Source organism: Epinephelus fuscoguttatus, linkage group LG2 (genome assembly GCF_011397635.1).
Source record: "Epinephelus fuscoguttatus linkage group LG2, E.fuscoguttatus.final_Chr_v1".
In the NCBI taxonomy this organism is placed as follows: domain Eukaryota; kingdom Metazoa; phylum Chordata; class Actinopteri; order Perciformes; family Serranidae; genus Epinephelus; species Epinephelus fuscoguttatus.
This window is the reverse complement of record NC_064753.1, coordinates 50,000,934-50,028,025: the sequence shown is the minus strand read 5'-3', so window position 1 is coordinate 50,028,025 and position 27,092 is coordinate 50,000,934. Positions and strand designations below refer to the sequence as shown.

At 42.1% G+C, this 27,092-nt stretch overlaps 3 protein-coding genes across 4 annotated transcripts in view; 1 reads left to right on the top strand and 2 right to left on the bottom strand.

Moving 5' to 3' along the window:
- Positions 1-15,094, bottom strand: part of LOC125881164 (CD82 antigen-like) — a 47,156-nt gene extending 32,062 nt beyond the window's left edge. Inside the window, exon 1 of the mRNA XM_049564197.1 lies at positions 14,931-15,094. The gene's annotated coding sequence lies outside the window, so the exon portion shown is untranslated. The remainder of the gene's footprint in view (positions 1-14,930) is intronic.
- LOC125880938 (dynein regulatory complex protein 1-like) overlaps positions 1-27,092 on the top strand; it is a 480,097-nt gene that overhangs the window by 105,573 nt on the left and 347,432 nt on the right. The window lies entirely within an intron of this gene.
- Positions 19,659-22,840, bottom strand: LOC125881064 (G2/mitotic-specific cyclin-B2-like). The gene is made up of 8 exons (XM_049563995.1): positions 22,682-22,840; positions 22,392-22,502; positions 21,130-21,399; positions 20,891-21,049; positions 20,581-20,817; positions 20,137-20,277; positions 19,931-20,041; positions 19,659-19,857 (listed from the first exon to the last, which is right to left on the bottom strand). Exons 1-8 carry the CDS (start codon positions 22,709-22,711, stop codon positions 19,747-19,749), a joined length of 1,170 nt encoding a protein of 389 aa, XP_049419952.1. The 5' UTR covers positions 22,712-22,840; the 3' UTR covers positions 19,659-19,746.

Below are 27,092 nucleotides of genomic sequence, written 5' to 3'. Positions count from 1 at the left end.
TGTTAAACACACTTTAGAAAGGAGTGTCCCCAGACTATCAGAAGGCGGAGATCTCTGATTGTCTGGTGGCGAGACTACTGGCCTGTTGGTTGCCGGCCTGTGACAGCTCCAGTTTATGTGTAGGGCATCAGCAGCTAACGTTAGATGTGCCTTTCGTGTCTGTCTCCCTGACAAACATTAACCTGTTGGCATTACACTGTCAGGGCCTCACTATGCCACACCCACACGTTATATCCAGGGGTGTAAATATAAACAGTGCAGGCAGTGCAGTTGCACTGGGGCCCCTGGGGTTGGGGGGCCCACTCTCTATAGAGCAGAGAACGGGCCACCTCAGATATCCACCCACTAGAGCCATTTCTAGCAAGTCCTAGTTTCCTATTATTTTGGTGTCACTTTAATGCACCACCTGACCTGACATCTCAGGAACTTTTAAATAAAGGCAGGTGTGCTAAAGTGAGGACGGAGCGTGGAAGAGGTCACGGGGGTTACAGTCTTTAACCGCCATGTTTTTGGTTAATCTTTTTACTGCTTGATGAAGTCGTTTAATACCCAACTGATCTGAACTTTGTCTTTGTAAAGGCCTGTTTATGTAGTGATGTTGGTTTGGGGATTGTGTTTTCATTTTTTTGAACGCGACAGTCAGTTAGCGTCATCCTGCAACTCTGCACACATCCTTCAAATAAGTCAACTCTAAAACCAACCGAAGCACCTGGATCATTAAACAGTGAGTAAAATGAAACCAGAGACAGTGAGTATAACTTTAACAAGTATAAATAAACTATTAAAATATCAGTTTCATGAATAATGTCTCATTTTATTTGGTATTTCTAAAGATGTGCAGCTGTGATTGGTAATGTGTGTGTTGATGTTGTCCGATGTCAAGTCTGGATTTGATCATGTGACGATACTAAAAAATATACAACAGCTGTTTCGATGCACAATCTGGCACTAAGGCCGTCATCATAGCGTGCACTGGGGCCCGTCCTAACTACCGTCCGCCACTGGTTATATCCCACCTGCCTGTCAGGTTTAACTTGGGAACATGTTATGAGGTTGAAGCTAGGTGCTCTTGCAGTGCTGTTTTATCTGGACTTTGGAGTTTAGTCAGCTGCAGACTATCCATTAGAGAAATACAGATTTGACAATGTCTGCATGCGTTTGGTGAGTTTGAGAATATATATGTAACAGAAATGTTTTCCTTCCTGGAAGACAAAGCTAAAAACTGAGTTTATAAAACTCAGATTATTGTTGAATGCCACGTTTAAATTCTGCTGGAACAACCACCAAAGTCTGCAGACCTGAACAGCCTTTTATCGTACGGCTGCATTTTCATTTTCGTTTTGGTTTCATTCTGAGTTGTAATAAACAAACAAATCCTCCACTCCTCCGTCTGTTCGTCCCTCCTTCATTTTAATGTTCCTCCTCCTCCTCCTCCTCCTGAAGCCTCTGCTTGTACCAGGCACAACAACCCACAGCTCTCTGGCTCTGAATGACGCCACAATTGTCTATGAGGAGAGTAAACTAAAGATAAGAGGAGGCTTCTCTTTCTCTGAGCGCCTGGAGCTGCAGCAAACTTTCTATTCAACAGTGACAGAGTTAGAAAGGTTTTACTTTGATTTTGACTTCAGCACCTCACACAGCGCAGCACGATTTCATCACAGTGCCACATTTAAAGGTCAGTTATTCTTCATCCAGTATAAAAATCAAATACATTAAGTTACACAAAGAAAGTCTAATTGCCAATCATGATCCAACTTCATCCACAAACCACCAATACGTTATGTATCATATCAACGTTTCTGAAGTGACGTAGTATCTGAGCTGACTGTGTCATCGGGAGGTGGAGGAGATGGTGGATGGTGCGACACCTCAGAGAGACTGTCAGGCTGCAGACCACTGTTCAACACCAAGAAACAACTACACTGGTTGTTTTTAAGTGAGTGATCACTGCATTTCCTGCAGGGATAGTGCCAAGAAAAGCATCATTTTCATCAATAAATCAGTTGTTTCTTCGTGCTCCTCCTCCTGAGATAATGTCATGTGAAGCAGCTGTTCTCTTACTGAGATGTTGCTGCATTTCCTGCCGGGTTAGAACTGCAAAAGCTGTTTTTCTGTAAGATTGTTTTTATGGCTTTTTGCCTTTATTGGATAAGAACGTTTGGGTGTGAAAGGGGAGGAGACAGTGGGGGTGACATGCAGCAAAGGGCCACAGGCTGGAATCGAACCCGTGGCTGCTAGGGCAAGGACACCGCCTTTGTACATGGGACATCTGCTCTATCTGGTGAGGTACTGGGTGCTCCAAGGTGGTTGTTTTTTACCGAGATCTCACTAAGGATCCTGCTGGGACAGTGTCACGAAACCAGGTATTTAAGCCAAAGGATCTTTTTCATAAGCAAGTAGTTTTTGTGCCTGAATCTAACTAGGGCCGCCTCCTGATAGTCGACCAAACGTTAGTTGACCAGAAAGGTCATTAGTCGGCAAGATTTCATTGGTCGCTTATGCACAGGAAAAAAAAAAAAAAGAAAGAAAAGTGAAAGCTGCGCCTTGTCAAAATAAATCCAAACCTATATGACTGGAGCATGTGTGACTTTAATTTGAAAGGGCAGACACAGGAAGTGTCCACGCTCAGCAGTCAGACAGGAGTCAGGTTAATCTCCAGGGCTGGTACCTGCGGTTATTCCACAGGCTAGTTAATAACATGTCGGGCAGGAAATCCAAAGTGTGGGATCATTTTGAGAAGGTGAAGGACGAACCCAAGGTGATATGTAAACTCATCTTCATTGGTCGACTACAAACATGACGTATCATGTGAAACATGGAAGTAGCTACATGCCCATTAGCCCACAGCGTCATTAACAGGCGGCTCGCTCAGTGTGTGACGTGCACTTGGAGATAAAATATAGGCCTATATTAATGAAGGTTCATTAGTACGGTTTGTATTTCTCTGTAATGTAGCACAGTGTTAACAATGTTACTGATACTATTCTTTCTCACACCTTCAACTCAAACCACCAAAATATATCATTTCATCATTACATTCATATCAGAAACATGCAGGAGACTAGTCCACTGATGGACCCTAATGAGGACTGCTGGTCCACTGATGGACCCTGATGACGACTGCTGGTCCACTGATGGACCCTGATGACGACTGTTGGTCCACTGATGGACCCTGATGACGACTGTTGGTCGACTGGGAAAATTCTTTGTTGGGGGGGGCAGCTCTATACCTAACTACGTTGACATATATCTGCTACATCGTAACGTACAAATGTGATGTATCCATGGTTTGTAGAAAGGAAATGTACAGTGACATATTTTCTGCTGACTGAGTGATAACTTCAGGCTGCTGTCAGACTCTAAATATGTGACATTTTCCATCCTCGTTTTCATTTCATTTCTCTAAGGAACTGTGTAACTACCTCATCTCCACCTCATTTCATTATGTGTCACACGTCTCAGTCGTATGTTTGTCTGTGTGTTAAAGCAGATTTCTGTTTGACACCCACTTGTGAGAAAATGCAGCCGAGCTGGCCGTCGTGTCCAAACGACTGACGTGTGTCTGAAACATCTTTGTTTTTAATTCCTGCTGGATAATTCACACAGTCAGAGCAGCTGCGGGGGGATTATCCATCAGACGGAAACGTGAAGCAACTTTCTGTTTCATTTGTTGTTGTTTGTTTTCCTATCAGCTGCTCCGGCTTCACGTTCCGCTCTGATTCAGTTTCCCAGTGTTGGAGATAATCCCTCATAAACTCCTCTCCTGGCAAACGTCTTCACGTCTTTTTGTTTACTGCGGCTTTATAATCCGTGGCAGCGCTTCACGTCACGCTTGCTCGCTCTCAGAACTTTACTGTCTGATGACAAAAAAAATGTTAGAATATAAGAAAACTACTCTCACAGATGCAGCGCAAAATCATCAAGATATAACTCCACTGAAAGTCTGATCCACCGCATTTAACTTAAAACTGACGTATTTACAGTTACTTTATTTTTGCAATTATAAATATTCATTATTTATCATGTCTCAGGCTAACATGTTGACATCGATTTTTTTCTGACCAACAGTCCAAACTCCAAAGGTAACATCATGTCAGACAAATAAAACCAGCTGATATTTACATTTGAAGAGCTGGAAACACTCAGTCTTCTCCACTGTGGCTTAAAAAGAGACTCGTGCTGCATGAACGTGCTCCTCGAATGTTCCTCCTTCCCGAGTTAGAAAGTCGTTCTTCTGACTTTGGTGCGTTTGTGAGTTTTAAGTTGTAACGTCAAGAAAACAAAATAACTCATAACTGATGTCAAGAAGAAGCAGGGTGTCCATTCACCACTGCAGAAGCTCACAGAGGGTGACCAGCTTTAAACTGATTGGCTCACATGCTACAGAGGACCTCTCATGGACGACAAACACCACAGCGCTTGTCAAGAGGACACACGAGTGGCTGTACTTCCTGGGGACACTCAGGATGATAAACCCGTCACAACAACTTCTGGTGTTGTTCTTCTGCTGCTCCACTCAGAGTGTCCTCACAAACAGTACCAGCCCCTTTTACACTGCCAGGTTTTTGGTGAATGTCGGGCTGTTTTGCCGGCAAGCTGCGAGCGTTTAGACACACAGAGCCGGATTGGCGAGTTGATCCAAGGTGTCCAATTTTCTGCCTTGTAGGGTAGACATATTGGTGGAACCTTTTTGGTTTAAGCGAACAAGGCGGCCTTCTGCAACAGGAGGGGCTGTTGAAGACTTGTGGGAGGAGCTGTTGATGCCGCCGCACGCGCGAGCCACTGGCGGTGGACAAACAGGAAACAGCTGATAGCAGGAATTAGTGAGCAGCCAGTAGCAAGAGGGAAACACAAACCTGACAGACACTGTAAAGATGAGCAACTGGGGAGACAAGGAATTGCGCGCCCTCCTTGTCCTCGCAAACGAAGAGGCCATTAACCGTCAGATGACGGGGACGGTGAAGAACGGGCTGACTTACGAGAGAATCACCGAAGGACTGACCAGCCGCGGCTTCCCTCCCACGTCACTGTTTACGTCACACGCTGAGCTACACGTTTTGTTACTTGCTCACGCCCCCCATTGCCCCGAAAAAGGCACATTCTGTATAAACAAAAGTAGGTAGGCGGCATTTTGCTGCACTCCCCGATTTTGTTTTTATACTGCCAATGCTGAAAAAAGACTGATTGGGCTTTCCTGCAAATTTGCACAACTCCTGTTTAAAAAGGGCTGGTGTCCATGTGTGGTGCTGTAGATTAAAAAGTCTCCTAAAAACAGCACAGAACATTGTACACCAGCAGCTACCCGCCCTGGACATCTTCACCTCACTGCAGAAAACACAGAACATCCTGAAAGACTCCATCCTGCTCATCACCTGTGTGAACTGTTGGCCTCCATCAAAACACGCACCATCAGATTCAGAAGCAGTCTCTGCCCCAGAGCCAACTCACCAAAGCTCTTCTCTCTTTTTTTAATCCCACTGTAACTGCATGCATCAGCAGTGAGTGAATGGTATCATCAAAGTGAGTATTTTTCACTACATTTTAACATTTATATACTAAACTATAACATAACTATTTACTATGAATAAATTCTGACTACATGATTAATCTTTTTTTTTTTTATCATTTTTGAAGAAAAAAAATATCCACACCATTTGCTGCGTAAGGCTTCTTCTATTTTTATGTGTTGTGTCTGATTGTAAACTGAATATTTGTGGAGTTTGAACTGTTTGAATTCATCATCCTGGGCTCTGGCACACTGTCACATTTTAAAGACAAAAAAACTTGATTAAATCAAGAAAATAAATCCTCCAAAAGGAGACGTGCAGTTATTGATTAGCTTGGTCAGAAAATGTTTAAAAATTAATTTGAGGTTTAATTTCTGTGGATTCAAGCTTATGTGTAATATGTATGTATCTATGCATGTGAGTAATGTGTTTATGACGTGCGTGTATGCATGGATGTGTATAATTAAGACCATGGAGGGTGTACACATATGTAGCTGTGTGTCTTCTAATGCTGTATGATGAATCTTCATCCACATGTGTATTCCTGTCAGGTAAAACCCTCCCTCAAGGCGATGTGATTCTGCAGTCAATCGCATGTTCACTGCTGTTAATGGCGATGAAGTTAAAAAAAAATTGAGAAAATAACTGCAGATTAATCAATAATGAAAATAGCTGTAAGCTGCAGGTCTACAGAAACATGATGGGGTAAATATTTGTGCAGTTTTTGCTGAGAGTTAAACTTTTGTACCCTGCTGTTACTGTACGAACATTTTTAACTCATTTTGATGACGTGTTAATTTGACGGTTTGGACTGTAAACTAGTTTTTTCGTCCTCATTAATGACACGTTCATCATGTGACAGAGGCAGAACTGAATCAGAGACTCTTACACACTCTTTGACTCATGCAGAAATGTGCAGGACGAGCGTGGGGGCAGCAACAACAACAACAACAACAACAACAATACACTCTTTTGTTGTCGCTCTTCCCTCGCTGTTCTTTTCTTCAGAATCTATTTGTAGCCTGAAATTTAAATCTCATACGAGCAGAGCAGCGACAAACAAAGAAGTGATTATCTGATACTCTGTTTATAGTTTAAAGGTTAATATTGGTTAACTTGCTGAACTTGTGCTTTTCATTGTGGAGAAGCACGTAGTTTGGTTTTAACGTAGTTTCCCCGACACTGGGCACCAGAACATCTGGCCTCTGATTATGAGGGAAACTCTGAACCAACAGTCCAAACACTTTCAATATGTTTTTCACAGTACAGATGAATCTGCAGATTATTTTCTTGATTTTTCTTGATTTATTAGTTCATCATTTGTTCTATGAAATGAAACACAAAGCCCAAGTTGGCATGTTTAAACTGCTCATTTTATCTGACCAACAGTCTAAGTCCCAAAAATATTCAGTTTACTCTCAAATATGAAAAAGAAAAACAGCAAATCATCACATTTAAGGAGAAAGTCTTTAAATTTTTTTGTTGTAAAATGACTGAAACTGTGAATCAATCATGTTTGATAGTTGCTGATGAATCTCTGCAGCTGCCTCCTCCACCTCCACCTCCACCTGACGACACCCCTCTAACTCCTCAGTAACACACCTCCCTCCCTCCTCACAGCCTCTCTGACCAGACAACAAAACACTGGCAGCTTTCACACACAGTTTTTTCTCTGTGCTAACAAAAGGAGAAACTCGACACACGGTGAGGCTGCTCAGCCTTACATTTCCCCCGCACAATAAAAACAGCAGCGGGTGTTTGAAAGACGCCCTTTTCTCACCGTGAGACTTTGTCTTCAGAGACACCGGACACGACTTTCAGCTTGAGAGGTTGTAAAGGTGTGTTCACCTCGTGGAGACGAACTGAAGCTGACGAAAACACACGTTCATACAAACATACAACCTGTATGGATGAACTGTAAAACTAAACCACAAATCTGTTTAAATAAATGACAACAAACGCTCAAGTTACAGCTTTTAAAATGATCAGTTCATCCACCAGCTCGTCTCTTGATTGATCTTTTGTCCTGTGAAACATCAGAAACATTTGGACGGTGCCCAGCACTACTTCCCAGCTGACAAATTATTATTATTTTTTTTTTGACCAACAGTCTGAAACCCCCAAAAGTAATCAGATTACCATCACCAAGGATGATGACAAACAGCAAATTCTCACATCTGAGAAGCTGGAATTACATTTCTGGGCTTTTTGCTTTAAAAAGTGATTAAAATAATTAATTAGTTATCAAAAATTGCAGATTAGTTTTCTGTCAATGAATTGCCTGATCATTTCTGACCTTAGTTGAGATCCTCATTAACTGTAGATATTAATGAACCTGACCAGAGGTAAAAGGCACATTTACATAAATATTATACTTGAGTATGTTGATGTGGGAAAAAGGTGAGTGAAACAAAGTGTTAATGTAGTTCTTAAATAATCTGTGATAAAAAGACTTTCACAGTTTCTGTTCATGTGCTTGTGAACGCATCATTCTGTTGTGTTCAAGTACAGAACATCGGGTTCATTTTCAGGATAAACCTATTTCTGCTTTTCTACTTCAGTGTCCTGATGGAGCTGCTAAATGTAACTAACTGCAGCAAATTACTGGTGCAGAAAGTAATATGTATCTTTACTTTAAATACTGAAAACCTACTCAAAGGTTAAGTGTGCAGGATTTAGTGTCATCTAGCAGTGAGGCTGAAGTGTGTAGAACTACGTATTTCGAAAGGCTGGGATCACATGACCAATGTGCTGATGGTGGTTAACAAGAAATCAGTCTGAGCACTTGTAAGGAGGCAGGTTGGGGTGGATGGATCACAAAAAACGGACTTATGCTTTTGACTTTCTCCTGAAGTTACATGTTCGGATCCCTGTGAATGAACATGTCATTTCAAGGTACGTCCTCACCATGCATCTCTCGCAAATTTGTAGGATATAATACGAGCCGTTCTATGAGAATACGTTGACCCAGGAATTGCAATTTTTCCAGACCTGACTTGGCAGCATGCACGCCTTCAAGTGCTCTAGTCTACCGTTAACATGTCAAAAGAAGAGGAAGAAGAGCAACTACCAGCATGGAGCAACAACACGTGGGGACGGCGAAAAGTAATTCTTTGCAATGGAAGTGTCGCATATTTACAGTCTGCTGCAAACACCAGCCACTGAGTGTCTATCGTGCACAGGATGATGGGTGAGGATGGAGGATAGAGGGTGTGTGGGGATGTGTAAGGATGGAGGGTACAGAGTGAGGACAAAAGGGGGGAGTCACCCAAACAAAGCGAAGCTCGGCCCGTCACTGATTGAACTTCTCCCTCCACCATCATTAATTCAGTGTCTGATGCTCGGCGGTGGCAAAACCAGTTTGGGCCTCTCAGACATCTCTATTCCCCGTCAACTGAAAGGAGCAAGCTGTGCAGGTTTCCATGACGATGCTGCAGCAGGGGGAGTTGTGTGTGTGTGTGTGTGTGTGTGTGTGTGTGTGTGTGTGTGTGTGTGTGGGAAAATGGAGTCGCTGAAATCTCACGCTTGTTTAGAGCCAAACTCTGGTGCTCACTCCCACAACGTGAAGCCTGCAAACACAAATCTCTGCTACTGACAATACTGAGTCTGCTTTTTCCTGTTACACTCAAACACATCACTGCGATCACACTCCTGAAGTCACAGGGTTGAATTTCACCAAGTCCGTCAGGCTTTTACTTTGAAGGCTGCAGCTTTTCTTCCTCAGTATCAATTCATCAGTTTATTATTTGGTCAATAAAATAAAATAATAAAATAACGAGTGAAACTGAATTTTTGTCTCATTGTCTTTGTAAATAAAGTTCGTATGAGTCGAAAGCAGCATTCTGGGATTTTATGTTTTTGTGCACAAACCCAATAAAAAGTCCAAAACCAACATCGTCACGGCCCTGACACACCAAGCCAACAGTCGGCCGTCGGTGAGCATCTGTTGCCGCAGTCTTTGCCCAGCGTCTTGTACTGGCTTTTTTTTTTGTCCAATTCTCAGCACAGCAGAGCCTGTCAGTGAATGAAATCACTCTGATTGTCACTTCAGCTCAGCACACGAGAAGAGAAACAGAAGTGAGGAAAGTAAACAAAGAGCTAAAGTCCAGAGGGAGTGAGACCAGAACAAACGTGTTCCATAAGGTCAGATTATTTTTCTCCTGGTTTGTGTTGTTGTTCACTGGCACACGGTAAATATGCTCTGATTGTGTTGTTAATGTGCTAACTGGCTAACTGGCATCAAGACGCTCTTCCTGTTTTTTGGATGATGGATACAGGCTTCCACCATCTGCTGCAATAGAGAGTTTATTTTTCACGCAGGCACAGAACGTATGCGCTGGTTGTGCAACGTTTTTGGCCGAGACATGCGATGTCAGTTGACGCAGCTTTCACTTAGTTCTCTGAAGTCGGTTTGGCGTGTCTGAGCCTTTAGTCCATCTCTGGATACTGTCTGACTTCCTGTCTGTGGCTCTTAGCTCGGAGCCCATTGGTTCCTACTGAAGCAACGTATCCTCATACAACAGTTCATATGACGTCTAACTAACAACAGCTGAACGTAAACGAGCCTTTCTTACTCTGCGCACATAATGAGTGCACATGCAGAATACCAGTTGGATTCATGACACCCGCATACCAACGGATTTTGTTCTTACCACCGTGCTGATGTTGGTCAATCAGAATCTAAACAACAGGCACATGTCAGCTATCTGCAGTCAGCACACTGCCACAACAACATCTCTGCAACAGTATCTCTATAGAAGGAAACACATTTCCCTGGAGGTGTGTTACAGTATCATGGAGGAAGAGGTGAAGCTGTTTCTACACACATTAAGGCCTCGACACACCAGCGTCACACCATCTGTGACCAACTGTAACGGCAGTCAGAGACAGTCGATAAGTTGTTTGTCACAGTTGTCAAACATGTTCTGTCGGTCTCTCCCCTGAAGGCACGGACTCCATCAAGGTTAGAGATGTCATCTCACACAACAGTTAGTCCTGACTGAGCGATCTGATAAAACAGCGCTGGGACTTTAACTCTGCAGGTATCACTCTGCTTTACAGCTGTTCTGAGCCGTTAATCACCTTAACCATTAATCAGCCCACGTTCAGGGTGGAGGTAACAAACTGTGCAGCACAAAATGAAACATATAACATTTGAGTGAAATAATGAACGGTCAGAAAGAGGCCTGAATACTTCACTGTAAATCTCCAGGTATGTGCTCATGACATCAGAGGACGATGCAACGTACTGATAAAGCTGTTAACTCATCAGCATCACGTGTGTTCCACCAAAGAGACCATCAACAGACTGATGTTACTGGGCACTAAATAAATGGAGACACACAGATGTAGCCTACATCAGTGGTTCCCACAGGTCCAGCCACAGGGACCAGATTTCTCCTCAGTCATCGGATCAAGGTCCACACAGTTTATTATAGCCAGAGTCATACTTGTGTTTGGACATGTCGTCAAGCTAGTTTACTGTCTCTGTCAAGCACCTGTCTGTTAGTCGCTCACTCTACGGCAGGAAACAGCTCTTAAAAAATGCAGCTCTGTGCTGGAAATTCAACATATTTCATACTAAAGAATGTTTTTTACAAACTAGACATGTTTGCGAGTCACTTGATGTCCGTTCGGAACGGACATGTGACCCACTATTTGGAAACCACTGTCCTCCATGATACACAGCAGCTGGTCTGTGGTAACGTGAAGACCTGGTTTGGACAAAATAACGAGCTAGTGTCAGTCCAGTCCAGCGGCCAAACTATTTGTGTGTGTGTGTAAAGCCAAATAAAACCTGTTGCTGCTTTTTACTATTGATGAATGGTGTTTGTAGAAATGCTGTCTAAGGCTGCTGTCAGCCCTAGAGTGGTCTCCTTTGGGCCGAATCAGGGACTAATTTTGTTACAGTTGCATAATTGGGTTGGTTGGTGTTCTCACGGCAGCATTTACAAGAGGACCAGATCAAATGCCTTGTGTGAGAAAGCTGCTCTTGATTGGTCAGAATTTCCATGTGGGAAAAATCCAGGAAGTAAAGCAAACATTGAAGAAGAGTACACTTGCAAGATAAATGTGACACTTTCTAATGTCACAATGGAGGGACAACTACGCAGGTTGATTTTAGCGCTGCTCATCGTGGACTATATTGCTGTCATTGTTCATTTTAGTCAAAGCATACAGTTTGAAAACGAGGCAAACGCGGCTCCAACTAGAAAACAATGTTTTGATGCATTGGATGTGCTGAATGTGCATATTAAGGCAGTACAGGAGGAGGTGCACATTAATAATCCTCCAGGACTGTAACATGCTCATGTTTAACCCAAACAATGTGTCATGTGACTGCAGTTGCTTCACATCCAGGTCGCAACACCTTCTCACCACAAACCAACCGCACCAGAGTTCCTTTGGAACCGGACTGAGACCACCTCTTCAAGAAGGTCTCGGTCTGGTTGTTTTAGTGTGTTCACACTGAGAGGGCAAACAAACTTGAGTTGGACTGAACCGAACCACACAGGGCAGGTGTGAAAACAGCCTAAATGTAAGATCACACTCGAGGCTGTGCTGTTGGACAGAAGATCAACACGGCTGTGATTCAGTCGTAGGCACGAGGCCGCAGAACAACAGCACGACCTCAGGTGTGATATATCAACACATGCTCAGAGGTAGATCAGACTCTTTTATGCACTCTGTTAATAATAATAATTTAAAGGCTGCATGGTTTGAGTACAGATTTGTTTGTACACTGTTTGTGAAAGCAGCCCGATGTGTTTTTCACTGATGTGATTTAAGATAGGAGCGTTACAGCACAGAGGAGGATTAATCAGGCTGCAGATACACACTGGACTTGTTAGTCTCTACATTCACTGTTGGTTGTATTCTTTTTCATTGGATTTATTGACGGTAAGAAGAATGTAGAATATTATCTGGTTCTCTGTGATTTAAAGATTTTCACCAACTTTTTATCAAACTTGAATATTTCACTTCTTTCTGCAGCAACAGGCTCCAACTCAACTCCACCATGCTGTCTGCTGCGGAGGAGAAATGTGAGCAGCTCGAGTGCTTCAAACCTTATTAAACCCATAATTACTCTTCAGGGCAATTCCTGCGAACAGGGTAAACAGGTTATAGACTCACAGTGGGTGAGTCTCTGCTGAGGACAGGCTGCAGATGACACACAGCTCCTCTCAGTTTTAGTCAGAAACATCCAACACAACACACACATACAACACCGTTTCACATTTTTCCTACATTTTAAACACACAGGGTTGGTGTCAGGTTCAAGTCATCGCGTAAAGATCTCAGAATGAAGACAAACTGGTTCCTGAAGGTGGAACACTGACGTCTGACAGCTGCTGACTGCAGCACAGTGAGATCCATTCAACACCACACACGGTTCTGTTCCCCGTGTATGGAAAGGTAATTAAGGTCATGTTGTAGTGAAGCTCGACCTGCAGCTCAACTGATTTACAGCCTCACATGTCGAGGAAAAGAGGGGGGAGAAATCTGAAATATTGACCGATGCCACCACGCACAGCACTGACCCACATTCCCATCTGTAACACAGACCAGTCCTCACACACACAGTCGATACACCCGCAGACGGAGAGCTGGTTGTTGTGTAAGTTTGACAAAAAGTTGTCCGACATGTCAGTGATGAAGGTTCCCCCTGAAAAATCCTTCACTCAGGTCATTCTGTTGAGAACTGATTCATGGATTAAAGGGGAACTTTTTCACCCTGTTTCCTGTGTTTTACGTGTCTAATAATGTGAACAATGATTTTTAAAACAGTGTTGACAGAGAGCGCTGCAGTCCACAGCGGTGAAACATGCTGCAGTGTAATCCCTGCAGACGACTGAGCATCGTTAACTTACGTCCACTTCACTTGTTTTTGTCACTGACAGGCTCAGATTGTTTTTCTAAGTGTCTGACAGTATTATGAAAGGATCCCTACAGAGATAGGCCTTTGTGTTAAAGAGTAAAATCCTTTTTTGACTGTTCCCCTGCAGCACAGTGAGCCCTTGTATTTGGTATAATCATAGAATGTAGATCAGCTTCATTCTGAAGCTAGATCTAGATCGGTCTAAACAGCAAATTACATTTCATACTTTGGTGTACTCCTACTAGCAGGTCGACCAGATCCACCTCAGATGTGCTCAAAAAGCCCGAGGGCCTTGACGATGCTTTAATGTGAAGATGGTGAGTTTTCGTCACGGCGAGTTTCGATGTTTCGACGTGAAAAGGAAGCGGCGTACATTAAATACACACACAAGACGATGTCCTGATGAATGTATCTGAGCTTTGCTTCAGTTCAGCCACAAACATCCTGAAAGTCCACTTTTATTTTCCCTGCACGTTTCTTCCGTTGGCTTTGATTGTTTAAACATGTCTCTGTGAATAAGCTCTTTAACTAAAACCAGTTCTGCATCCCAGAGTCAGACTTTTATTTAATAAAGTTTAGAGAGTTAGAGTGTCTCACGATGGTTTCAATCAGCGGGTAACACAACAGGAACCAGAAAAATCAGGTTGATTCAAGACTTTCCTCCAAACTTTGTCTTTTTCTGGTGGGATATGGAACAGTTTTACCTCTGTGGGGCAGTGAAATTAAAATAAAGACAGAAATCACACTGTATCTGAACTGGTGACGACCTGGAGACACATGCAACCAGTTACAGACAGATTCTGGTTTGTTTCAAAGCAAAAGAAAAGTTAAATATTGCTGTTTTAAATGTGTTTAAATCCTCACTAGAGATAAAGCTGATTTAAAATCAATAGATCCTTTTAACTGTTGGTCACATACTGTCTGAGTGGATTACTGATATCTGTCACACAGCTCTGTGCAAAGGTACAAAATCCAGTTTGGTCAAAGTCCAACAGTTTTATCAAGTTAACCTTCACTTTCTGTTTGCAGCACATCACACACACACACACACACACACACACAGCTGCACACTGACTTACACACAGCTGTGAAGAACCTCTGACTAACTTTGATTCATTCACAGAATCTTGTGATGAGTTTTGGATCTTCCTCTGACAGATACTGAGATATTAAACTGTTCCTGACTGAGTTGTGAGCTGAGAGTTTAAAGTTGCACGGTGTGTGTGTGTGTGTGTGTGTGTGTGTGTGTGAGCAGCTCCCACAGTAACAAGTGGTGTGTGATAGTGAAGCTCCTCATTGTGTCAGAAACATAAATCAGTCTCACAGGCGCCACATCATCATCATCATCATCATCGTCAGCCCTCCTCCTCCTCCTCTCATCATTAAACTCAGTAAACTGCTTTAAGATGTCTCCACAAAGCACCGATCAATCAGAGATCCGATGATCGATCACCAGCAGCCTCACGCGCCTCGTGTTCACTAAAATCCTGCACTAAGAAAAGCAGCTTCCGTTCACTGATCAACAACAGCTCAGCTTTACTCACCGAGTTTTACTGTTGCACAGCGGAGAGAAGCTCAGTGCGGGTCTGTGCGGGTCCTGGTCCTGGTCCTGTGTGCGCTGTGAGCAGACTGTGCGCGGACTGAGTGACCTCCTGCTCGACAACAAAGCAGAGAGTCTGCAGACTGAGGCAGCAGCAGCAGCAGCAGCAGCTCTGAGGCTCCTCTCCCCACCATGTGGCAGATATGGGAATTAACCAGTCAAACTCTGCCCTGCTTTAACCCCTAAATCCCCGCACGGCCCCGCACACAGCAGCTCCAACAACACAGGATTAAAACACACTCATCTGAAACTACACTGGTTATTAAGAACAAAGGACAAAGAGACTGAACACCCAAAATTATTACTGTTGTTATTATTACCATTATTATTACTGCTTGTATTATTGCTGTTATTTTAATCACATGTATTATTATTATTATTATTATTATTATTATGCAAATGTTTAATCATACAGTAAATTTTATGTTGTTATTACTATTATTATTGTTGTTTTTGGTTTTTTTAAATAATTATTTTAGTGCTTTTATTGATTATTTTAATTTTTATTTCATTATTATTATACTTTATTTCATCATACAGTAAACTGTATATAGTAAAAATTATGGATAGTAAAAACTTTTTGTACTTAATTTAATTTAATTCAGAAATGCAACATGTACATTTGAATAATTATATATATTAATAAAATGTTACACACACACACACACACACACACACACACACACACACACACACACACATATATATATACATATACATACATACATACATACATACAGTATATATATATATATATATATACTGTATATATATATATATATATATATATATATATATATATACTGTAAATATATATATATATATATATAAATATATAATATAACACCTTACTGTTAAATAACTAACTAGTAAGTAAGTAATAACTAGTAAGAGTCTACTTAAGATATTAAAAGTAAAAGTCCTCAATGCATTTAAATCAGTTTAAACATTACAGCTAATTAGGGACTGTTCTTTATGTATTAGAGGAGGGGGGAGCTGAAAGCACAGATATTTTACCCTGAGCCTCCCTCAGTGACGGGAGGAAAATCCATGACCCTCCACCACAGATCAGTTATCAGATTTTTTTAAATGTACCCTTTGATGTTTGAAAGTTAAAAGTTGAAGTCAAAATCTTGAAGCTGACAAAGCGTCGGTTTTTAACTCTTGATGTGCTGCTGGTCAGTTCATGCAAACGGTTTAGTTTGGGCCAAACTTTAAATGAGACGTAGAACAAAGTGATTTCTGATGAAATATCACTATTTTAAGCTCAGATCTGGTCATGGTTTTTTTTCTGATTAAAGCGTGTGTCCCACATGATGTGTCCAAGGACAGTCGGAAATTTTAAAAAAATCCAACAATATTTTCTGTTTTTACAGTTTCTGGCTGATAAATGATGTCAATTTGTGAGAAGAAGAAAACAGGCCTTCCAAACCCGCTGGATTGGCTTGTTCGGTCTGTTTAGAAGGCAGGAAAATACAAAATACCACCATTTAGATTTGTAAATTGAACATAAGCCCCTCCCCAAAAATAACTAATAATCATTTGTTAATAGCTCCGAATAATGAGCTCCACCTCAGCCAGCAACAACAGTAAAACCCTGCTTTTATATTATTGGGTCAGAATAATCTAATGAGATGTAACAGCTGTAACAGTCAGACACTTACAGGGGACAGTTTTAAAATACACGATTACATACTTGTACTAAAGTGAACAAAAGAGGTGCAACTCAACCACGAGGGCAGTGCAGCAGCAGCAGCAGGACAGTCTGCAGGTAACTGCAGGTAACTAAGTCAGCAGCTGCAAACTTCTTTTAATTTAATGTCTGAATAATTACATTCGTGAGGCCAATGTGAACTATATATTCTGATTCTTTTTAATTCCGTTAAATTTTCACTGAATTAAAAAATCAGTAAAAATCTCCTCTCCTCTCATTCTGTTATTCCCACACAGGCGGGAGACTGTGAAGTGATTTCAAATTAATGAATGCAGTTAACATTTTACTGAACTTTTTAATTTTACTTGCAACAGAGTATTTTCACAGTGTGGACTCTTAGTCTTTATTTAACCTAAAAAAAAATCCGTTTACTGTTTCACAACTTTTAAATATTCAAAGTCAAACAAAAAGTCAATAATGATCTTTTATTTTTTTAATTTATTGGTCTAAAATTACTCAAATTCAAATAAATACTATGTCTAAAAATGCTGAAACCAGCCATTGAAATATTCACCACGTTTTTAACGGTAAAATTCTTCATATTTGCAGAACAAAATCAAGATGTGTGGGGTTTTTTTTTAGAAATAACTTGTGGTAATATTTCTGTCCTGCAGCTCAGCACCATTCAGTCAGCGTGGACAAGGAGGAGGAGGAGTGGTGAAGTCAGGGTCAGTCTGAGGAGTACAATGCTCCTCCACACACCACAGCACATACAGTGTGAGGGAACAAGAGCCTCTAAATGGCCTTATTCTGCATGAGTGTACGGCTGACTGTGTGACTGTGGCTGATGTGTGTGTAACGCTGCTGCAGGCGTTGAGACAAAGCCAACGACTGAGGAGACGGTTTCTCTCGCTGGACCTCAGATGGTTTGATGACAGCTGAGTGACGCTCAGGATTAACGACACTGTGACCTCAGACTCACAGCCAGGATTCATTTTCTCACTGCGGTTACGTCTCATCACAGTGGCCTCATTTATTTCTTCCTCTACTGACACACAGAAAGAGACGTCAGATGTGACAGTCATGGTCAAGTGTTCAGATCCTTCAGCTTCACTTAAAGGAGAAGTTACACAAGGTGAAGGAGGACTAATGTAAATGTAGAAAAAGTTGTGTGAAGCCTTTTGTACGGTGGCCCAGAGAGCTGTTCCCACAGTGAAAGTTGTGGATGGTCCCAACAGAAGCGTTCCTTAGCGTCCCCATGTTTGGTCCCCCCTCTGTTGGGGTACCTAGCACACAGATCTGGTACTAAAAGGTGGAGCTAGAAACCCTGCAGTCTGATTGGTCAGTAGAGGACGCTCACTCTGGTTTTATGTAACCTCTGTTCATACATCAGTAAACTACAACTATAAAATGAAAGAGAAAAAAATAACTTCATTCACTGGGCCGACTGCCGGCAACTTTTAAGGTGGAACGTTAACTTGTAATGTTACTCAATGCATGAGTTGATGATGTGAATCCATCAGCACACCTTAAATTTCACTGTGACAACTTTGACCATCACTTTAGTTTTTATATGACACACACTTTTAGTAATGACTTTAAAAATATAGATTCATTTGGAGCGGATTATGTGAAGGTCATATATTCTAATCCTCACTTCCTGTGGGCTACAGCAGCACTAAACCCCTGAGCTTGCCTGAGAAGGACTAAATGCACAAAGCTGCTATTTTGAAATATCCCATGGAGAGAGACTCTCACTGCAGCCTGTTCTATTTTGTTGTGAAAATGTGGGCGTGCAGCCTCGTTCTGTGGACGATAAACCAGGTGCAGACTTCCATCTGTGTCACCGCTGATGAGGAAATACAGCGAGTGCTGGACGGAGCAGTGAGTGACAACAACGCCGCCCACATTTAAGAGGACTGTCTGAACACACCCAGGGTCTAGGTACCATGTCTGAAGGCTTACTGCTGGTTCCAGAGGGACTGGACTGAAAGGTTTGGTGGAGACGGGGCTTAGGTAACCCTCATGAAAATACTTTACACTAATGACTAATAGCTTATTTCTGTATCATGTTGAATATCATTTCTGGCCTACAACATTCAAGTTAAGCTTTAATAGGCTACAGTAACTTTTACATAAGACAAAGCTTTTTTTAGTTAGCCGACAGGATAAAAAACAAGCATCACATCTGTATTGCAATAAACTGGTTAATTAAATCAGTGAGGTCTGCACCCCAAACAGACTCTGGAAGTCTGCAGATAGCCTGATTTAGGCTCTTGTGGACTGGATGAGTTGTGGATTTGGAGCACTAAGCACTCCCAGAAACACACCCAAAAGTCCATGAGTATTAAAGTGTGGTGTAGTCTGGACATTTGGATTCAGGATTATTGTTGGCAAAGTCACACCATTTGTCATAATACTTGAGTCAGGATCCTGTTAGCTGGTGAAGTTTTGGCAAGTTAACCAACACACTCAACTGGGAAGTACTGATAGCGAGAACATTAGTGAGCAAGAAGTTGTTTTGGCAGTTTGTCAACAAAAAAGTCAAGACAAAGAAGTTTGTTCAATAATTTATGAAGAGAATTCAAATATAAACATCCCAGAAATATCTTCCACTACCTGCCTGTGTATGGAAAACTTGAGCCACAACAGACATGTGTCCAGGTCAGTAAAATACAACCATTTGGTAGGTAAAACATTTTCAGTTAGTACTAAGCTCCACAGATCATTTTAACACATAGTCCACCAGTTCAACTCATGATTAGATAAAGACATGTCTACTCCCAGTAACATTTAGTGTTCAGACAGTTTGTCACTGTCCCACAGTCTCATCTACCACGACTGCGGTTTGCTTAAAACCAGGTCATTTCTCATTAAACAGGAAGCTCAGGTTGACTGACAGGCTTTGACTCAAGGTGCACACAAATAAATTCTGTCGTACCACAAAGATCTGACATCAGTGATTAAAGACAAACACGTACCCAAATCTCTGAACAGACCACAAAGCTATGATCAAAAATTAAAAACTAGAAGTTTCTCAACAGATTGAGATCAATCTAAAATAAAGTGCAAGTGAAATGTCCACTGATAAAATTTAAAGCTGGCTTCAAGGATTGTTGAGCAGAGGAGCCGCCATGTTGGTGATGATGGACGACTTCAGCTGAGGGATGAGGCTGATCTTCATCAGCTTGCTGCTCGAGTACTTGTTCCTGACGGCCTGCAGAGGAACAAACTCACTTTAGTTTGTGCTCAACACAACATCTTAACATGTTTCCTGTCCGTCGACTCACCTGGAACTTTGTCTTCCCCCCGTTTACAGTCACCACATTTTTGGCGATGTGCTGCATGATGGGCTTCAGGTGGGCCGCGTCGTAAGTGGAGTAGTGCTGCTGAGTGGGAGACTGAGACGAGACGGCCAATTAAAGAGCAGCAAAGAGAAACATACACACAGTGAACACGTTAAGTCTACATGTTTGTTTAACTCCAGCAAACTCACCCACGGCAGCCCGTCGACCAGCAGCTGGGAGAGACACAGCGCAGCAGCAGCGACCTCAGAGGGTCGGTAGTGCACCATGTCGTAGTCGAGGAGGGTCAGCTCCATCAGATACTTGGCCAGCGTGTGTTTCTCTACGTCAGACTGAGACACAGACAACATGGAGGCCACTGACAACTCTGGTGGACACTTCACACATTTTACAAATCTGCTCTAGTCAAAGCACGGCGTTTAAACCTGCTGTTTGCACACAGTCTGTTAACGGCAACTGAAGTCTACATATTTAAAGTTCAAGCTAAAGACTGATCAGCTTTAAATACTGCAGGATAAGAAAACCTGCAGCTGTTTATGTAACCAGGTCAGACTGAAAACACCCAGAGAACTGATGGAGCTCCACATCCTTGATCATTAAATTACATATCGTGGTAAATTCATGGCTGAACTCACATTCGCCACCTTGGAGGCTCGTCTCAGGAAGTGTAGTGGAAGAGGACGTCCCAGCTGAAAGTTGAGCGTCCTCAGAACCAGCTGCTCCATCTCCAGAATCTGAGACTTTGTGAAAGCGTTGTCTGTGATGTAGGCGAAGTCTCCGACCTCTGGAGCGTACATCTCTTCATATTTACAGGCCACCAGCATGGCGGTCACACCAACCAGCTGCAGCTTCCTGCGAGAGACCGGCTGGACCTGCAGCACGGCGGGGAAACGTTTCACACAGCTCACAAACACAAAGAGAAAAGAGCGTTGAGACGGTCGTTACCTGGAGGAAACGATCCAGGATGGCCACTGTGAGATACAGAGTCTCCTGCAGCAGCTGGAACCTGGAGTGAACCTGGACCAGCCAGTCCACCAGAAGAGCTCGCATGCGTTCAGTGATCTCATAACCCTGCATGTAGTTGGCTCGTACAGCCTGCTGCGCCTGTGGAGACAGACGGTGATGTCACACACAGCAGTGCAGGGTGGGGGCAGAGAGTTGGGTGGATGGAGGGAATAAATTACCTCCAGGACGTGCAGATATTTGTAGATATCTTTGACGTATTCTGAGCAGAGCTGCGGCAGGTCTGAGTCCTGCTTGTCCACGTCCTGCACAGTGAGCAGCGCCTCAGAGAACGCCTGGCACAGCTCCTCCTCCTCCTTCATGGACACGTCAGCTGACTCCTCTGACACTGGGGGGAGGGGATCTGCAGGTGCTGCGACCTGGACTGATGGAGGCACCACAGGTTTCACTTTCTGGGCACAAGATGGTTTGGCTTTGGTCGCTCCGGTCCTCTGAGGAAACAAGTTTAATGCAGTTTGATTCAGAAATGAGGTTCTGAGTTGTCGCTGTTGTAGAACTATAGTCCGACTGTAAAAATTGTGTAGCTTATACAACGAGTACAGAAGATGTTTTCACATTTGTCCGTTAAAATGTGCATCATACGTCTGCAGCCTGACACCTTTCCCTTTAAACTGAGACCAACCTCAATAGAAGAGGGTCGTCTTGATTCTGCCTACGGATTCTACAACAAAGGGAAATGTCTCAGAGAAACAGTAAACTAAACAGTGGGTGGAGTGGACTGACTTGTTTGCCTTCACGCCACACCGCAAAGTTAAATATATTCAAAAATATTCAACTTCACAGGAACTTAAATCTTTGATAACTAAATCCAAACGGATCCTTGTCTGTTTGTGTTGAATCTTCCAGGTGAGCAGCTCTTTAACGAGCGTCCAGCAAAAACACTTGAACAAACTTCTCCTGTTGGCGACAAGATGCATTTTATTTCAGTGAATTAAACCCAGAGCTCCTTCTGTGAACCAGTGGCATGGAGAAAGTTTTAAAAGGTCTGCCTGTTGGGTTTCAGTTGTTGTGTCATGTTTTGTTATCAAAATCGAAAACTAAATAAAATATCTTGAAGAAAAACAAAAATCCAGCTGCAGAGTAGACACCTTGTGGTAAAACATATTAATGAATGCACCTTTAGACCTATCAGTGATGTTGACAGGATAATTTTATTTGATGGGCAGCGTCACCTTCATTATAAGGCTCAAATGTGTTTTGCAGCTCCAGACAGATCAGAGAGTAAAACATAAACTGAAATGTGAGCCGACATTAAAACCTTTAAATGTGTCATTAATGATTCATGTTGAGAGGAAACTGAGCTGATGTGATTCACAGCTCTGAGAACAAGTGAAACAACATGAGCCACAGCTGAAGGAGTAATAAGAGCACATGCAGAGCAGCTGTTGAAGCACACAGTGATGTTCCTCCATCATCATGTTACCTTGGTGTTGACTGCTGCTCCAGGACAGTTGGTAATCTCTCCGAGAGCAGCTCTCCTCACACCTGCGGTGGCTTTAACCATCTTCAGCGGGTTGTCTGCGGCCGGGAGCCGCTGAAACACACACGGACACTAAAGTCAGACACTCGGCACAAACTCCACAAATGTTTCCTGCTGGAAAGAGTCAGCTAACAAACATGAGAACAACACAGGAGAACAACGAGCCGAGCAGGGAGCACACACAGCTCATGTTAGCTCACCATGCTAACTGAGCTAGCTTACAGTTTACTCACCGCAGCACGAGCTTCCGCCACAGACGTCATGTTTACCGTCAACAGACACGAGACCGAACCGTGACTTAAAGAAACGACACGGTGAATTATGTTCAGCGCAGACCGACACGAGTTACCGACGAGATCCGTGGACACCGATTTCTGCAGGTAAACAACATGGAGACCTGCAGCTTTCAAATAGCGCTCCGTCAAATCTGATTGGATACAGCTTCGGGAGGACGCTTCTGATTGGCTGAAAAACCAATGAGGTCAGAAGTATGGAAATTGATTTTAAAATGATGAAAAATAAAAATATTTACTTATGATGTATTTATTTATTTATAAATGTAATCAATTTATTAAATAAACAGATAAATAAATAAAAATAATGAAATTCTCATGAACATTTTTAAAAAACAAAAATATGCTTTATATTAAATTTATGCTTTATTTAAACTTAAACAACAAAGGAAATAGAGGACTTCTCAAGCACAACTGTGAAGTGAGTATTTACATTTTATGCTGCTGGTACTATCACTTTTGAAGCCAGGGGCGTAAATACAGACTGTGCAGGGAGGGCAGTTGCACTGGGGCCCATGAGGTGGCCCTCTTACAATATGCATGGCAGAAAACAGGGACTTATGTATGTATGGGTTTAAAAAAAACTCAATAACGTAAAAACTGGTGCCATTTGCTGGACAGCCTTTCAAAAGGCAAACCATCCCCATCATGTTTGTTTTTTTTTTTTTTTTTTGCGTTTTTGTAGAATCGTCAGGAGCAATCTGTAACAAAACGTGTTATAAAAATATATACTTACTCTACATCACCTATAAATAAGCTATACAACTATTCAATAAAATGAATAATTCTGACAGACATTTAAAAAAACTCAAAAGAATCTCCTTTAGAAACATATCTGTATAGCAGGGCATGTACAACGACCACAGGACTAACATCTCACATAAATGGCATCAGTTATAACCTGATAAAATATCCACAGAAGGAAAATGGTAAAAATATTTTAGTTGTGTTTTTAGTGAGGAGGATTGGCATCAACTATTGGAACAGGCACAGATTGTATTTATCTCCACGAACCATAGGCAAATCCAATTTCATATATTTCACAGAACATATTACATGTCCTTCAGACTACATAAAACTGACAGCGACATTTCGCCCTTGTGTCAGTGATGTTGAGTCAGTGAAGATAATGCTCTGCTCAGTGATTGATGAATTTTGGAAATACAGTTTTATGATGACCTCAATAACAGTAGGCTCGCATATCCAGCAAGACCCAAGAATATGGATATTGGGGAATATGAGTTTTAGGGGCAGACCCAGAACACACTGAAGGGATTATATATCTCATCTGGTCTTGGAACGCCACAGGATCCTCCAGGAGGAGCTGGAAAGTGTCGCTGGGGAGAGGGACGTCTGGAGCGCTTTGTTCAACCTGCTGCCTCTTTGATCCGGCCCTGGACAAGGATGGATGGATGGATGGATGGATGGATGGATTGCTGCACACCTTAAGAAATATTATATAATGTCAGAAAAACCTTCAACCTTTCAGAAAATTTGGGACCCTTCTTGGGATTTAACCGACCACAGGGATGTGACTCTCCCGTAACTATAACTTAAACTTTAACCTTTATGTTGATTTGTTATAAAGTCTCTCATATTCATATAAATGACAGAAAATGGAATGAAAATGATCCATTTCCTGAGTTTATTAACACGTTTGTACATCAAAATGTCCCTTAGGTTTAGTTTTAGTACATCCTCTGTCTCTCTCTCTATATAAGGAATAGTTACAGTCTCTTTTCTTTTGTTTTTGGATGAGTATTTTTGTATTTTTACTTTTTCTTTTTTGAAATAATGTTTTCAAATGCACAAATGGAGACCTGACACATTTTGACACTGCACCTGCACTGTAATAAACAGCATGTTAAAAGAAGCCAGTATCATAGTTTTTACTTCTTTGTATTCTTTTAGGAAAAGTTACTTTACAGATTCAGATTATTTGAAATATAAACCTAATTAATTCTGATGTATTATTGTGCATTAAACTATCCAGCAGCACATAAAGTCATCAAAGTTAAACCTTTACCAGCTTCGTGTGATGAAAACATTTATGCACAATTGGAATCCAGTAATAAACATTGTTCTGAGATGGGCCATTCTGCATGATGAGTACTTTTATTTTTCTACAAGTATATTTTAGTGCCAATGCTTTTGTACTTATGCTTAGGATTTTAAATGCAGCACTTTAACTAATTAATAGAGGGAGGAAGGGAACAGCAGCCATGCTGATGGTGCTGCTGGTCGCCATCTGTGACTGTAAACTTCCAAAGAACAAAGAATGTTCTTGTTCCAGGGTGGACGGTAAACACCTGCGAGATCAGGATAAACATTAAAGATTCAAACAGCTGCCAGATAACAGATCAAAAAACAACATTTGTATTTACCCCCTTTGGTTGATACTGAACAGTATTTGTGCTGACTGTTCTTTCCTCATCAGCTTAACGTCTGTTCAGTGCTGATCAGGTGGTGTACCAGTGATTTACTGGAGCTTATCTGTTTGTGTGAAAACAGCTGTCAGCTGCACCTGGAACACTGATGACAGTGAATCAAAACAGTTAAGTTGTGAGCCATAAAACCAAAACAAGAGCTGAAAGACACTAAAATAATCTGTGGCAGTGCGGTCACCAGAGGAATGTGTTGCCATTGTACAGTTCTGCAAACCACGAATATGTTGCCTTTGCATGTTTAATACAAATCATTTCAACATTTCCAAAGTTAAACAGTATGTGAGCTGACTTTGTCATCACTGCAGGCCACAGTTTGACACCTCGTTTCCACTGACATGTGACTGGTGTCCGTAGATATGTAAATATGCAGATGTTTCTACTTTCCAACACAAGGAAGTGCATTTCTTTACAGATGGATAGAAACCTGATAGAACCTACCTGTAGCCATGGGGGAGAGGTGGCCCACTCCTTCGCTTCTCTAGGTTTCACAAATTCACCACCTGGAATATGATAAGTGTTCGCTGTCCAGACGTGAATTTTGAGAATCTTAAGGAAGCAGAGAAATGACCCACCTTACTCTGGCTCTGAACTGCTTACCCTGACAACATTACCCTAACCGATCCCACTCCTCTTGCTTAAACCAAACCAATCCAACCAACAACGGCACTGAGTAATAGCCAATCAAGCGAAGCCAAGCCAAGTGTGGGGCAGATTATTCCCTTGGTATCCTATGATTCGCAAATTCGGGTCCAGACAGTGAATTTGCAAATCATAAGGTAGCGAAGGAATGGCCCGCCTTACTCTGCCTCAAATTGGCTTCTCCTAAAATTCCTACCCTAACTCTAACCAATCCAACCAATGAAGGTTCTAGCTAATCAGGAGGAGCGTAGTAGGGCGGATCATTCCCTCGCTATCCTAGAAGCTCAATTTTGCAGTCCGGACACCAAATCTATTGGTAGTTTTTTCATGATTTCTCTTAAATAATAAGGTGCCAATCAATATTGTTTTGACTCTTAAGGACCACTACCAGAGACGAGGCGAGCAATCAAGCTTGTGTGTGCATGTTTTAAGGCAGCAAAGCGAATAGGGCGCAGAAAGTGTCAGAAATACCGTGAGTATACGTTACGTCTATGGCTTGGAGCTGAAAGCCACATGGGAACAATAAACAGATGAGAAACAGATTTCAGCTACCCAATATCTAGAATTAATGTTGGCACTGTGCATTTCTGCAAACCACAGATGTTACATTTGTACGTTATTATGTAGACGATACATACATACAGACTTTAACAACTCTGAAAATCAGAGCTCACGTGACCCCTACAACTCTGCACACCCACACAGGGTTTAGAGCTTGCAACTCTGCACCAGTCATTTAGAACTGAAGAAGCTTCTTGGATGAGAGGCGAAACGTCTTCAAGAAACACAAGCAAGTCCAGTTGCCTACAATGTGGCACTTACGATTACCATAACCTGGATGACTGAGAGTCTTCACAGACATGTAGGCGATAGGTTGAAACTTTATATTTCACCATTGTGGTGGTCCACAATGAAAAAAGGGGGGGATTTCCGCACACTTAAATTTGCACTAAAATTCACATTATTGCTTAGCTTTCGGTCAGTAAGACCTTCATCAGAGCACTGTTGTGGTAAATGCATGAGGGTTAAGGTTTAGGCACAATAAACATTTGGTTATGGTTCGGACAAGATCAAGTTTTGACTTAAAGTGCTTGGTTTTGGGGCACAAACCACTTTTTGTGGCACTATGCCGGCAGGACACACAGCGATTGAGTCGCCAACAAGCAGCAGGTTGTATTGTTTGTTGGTCTTTAACAGCGGTCTGCAACTTGGCAGGCGTCTTGCCCAGGTGTCACACCATCCACCATCCCCTCCACCTCCTGATG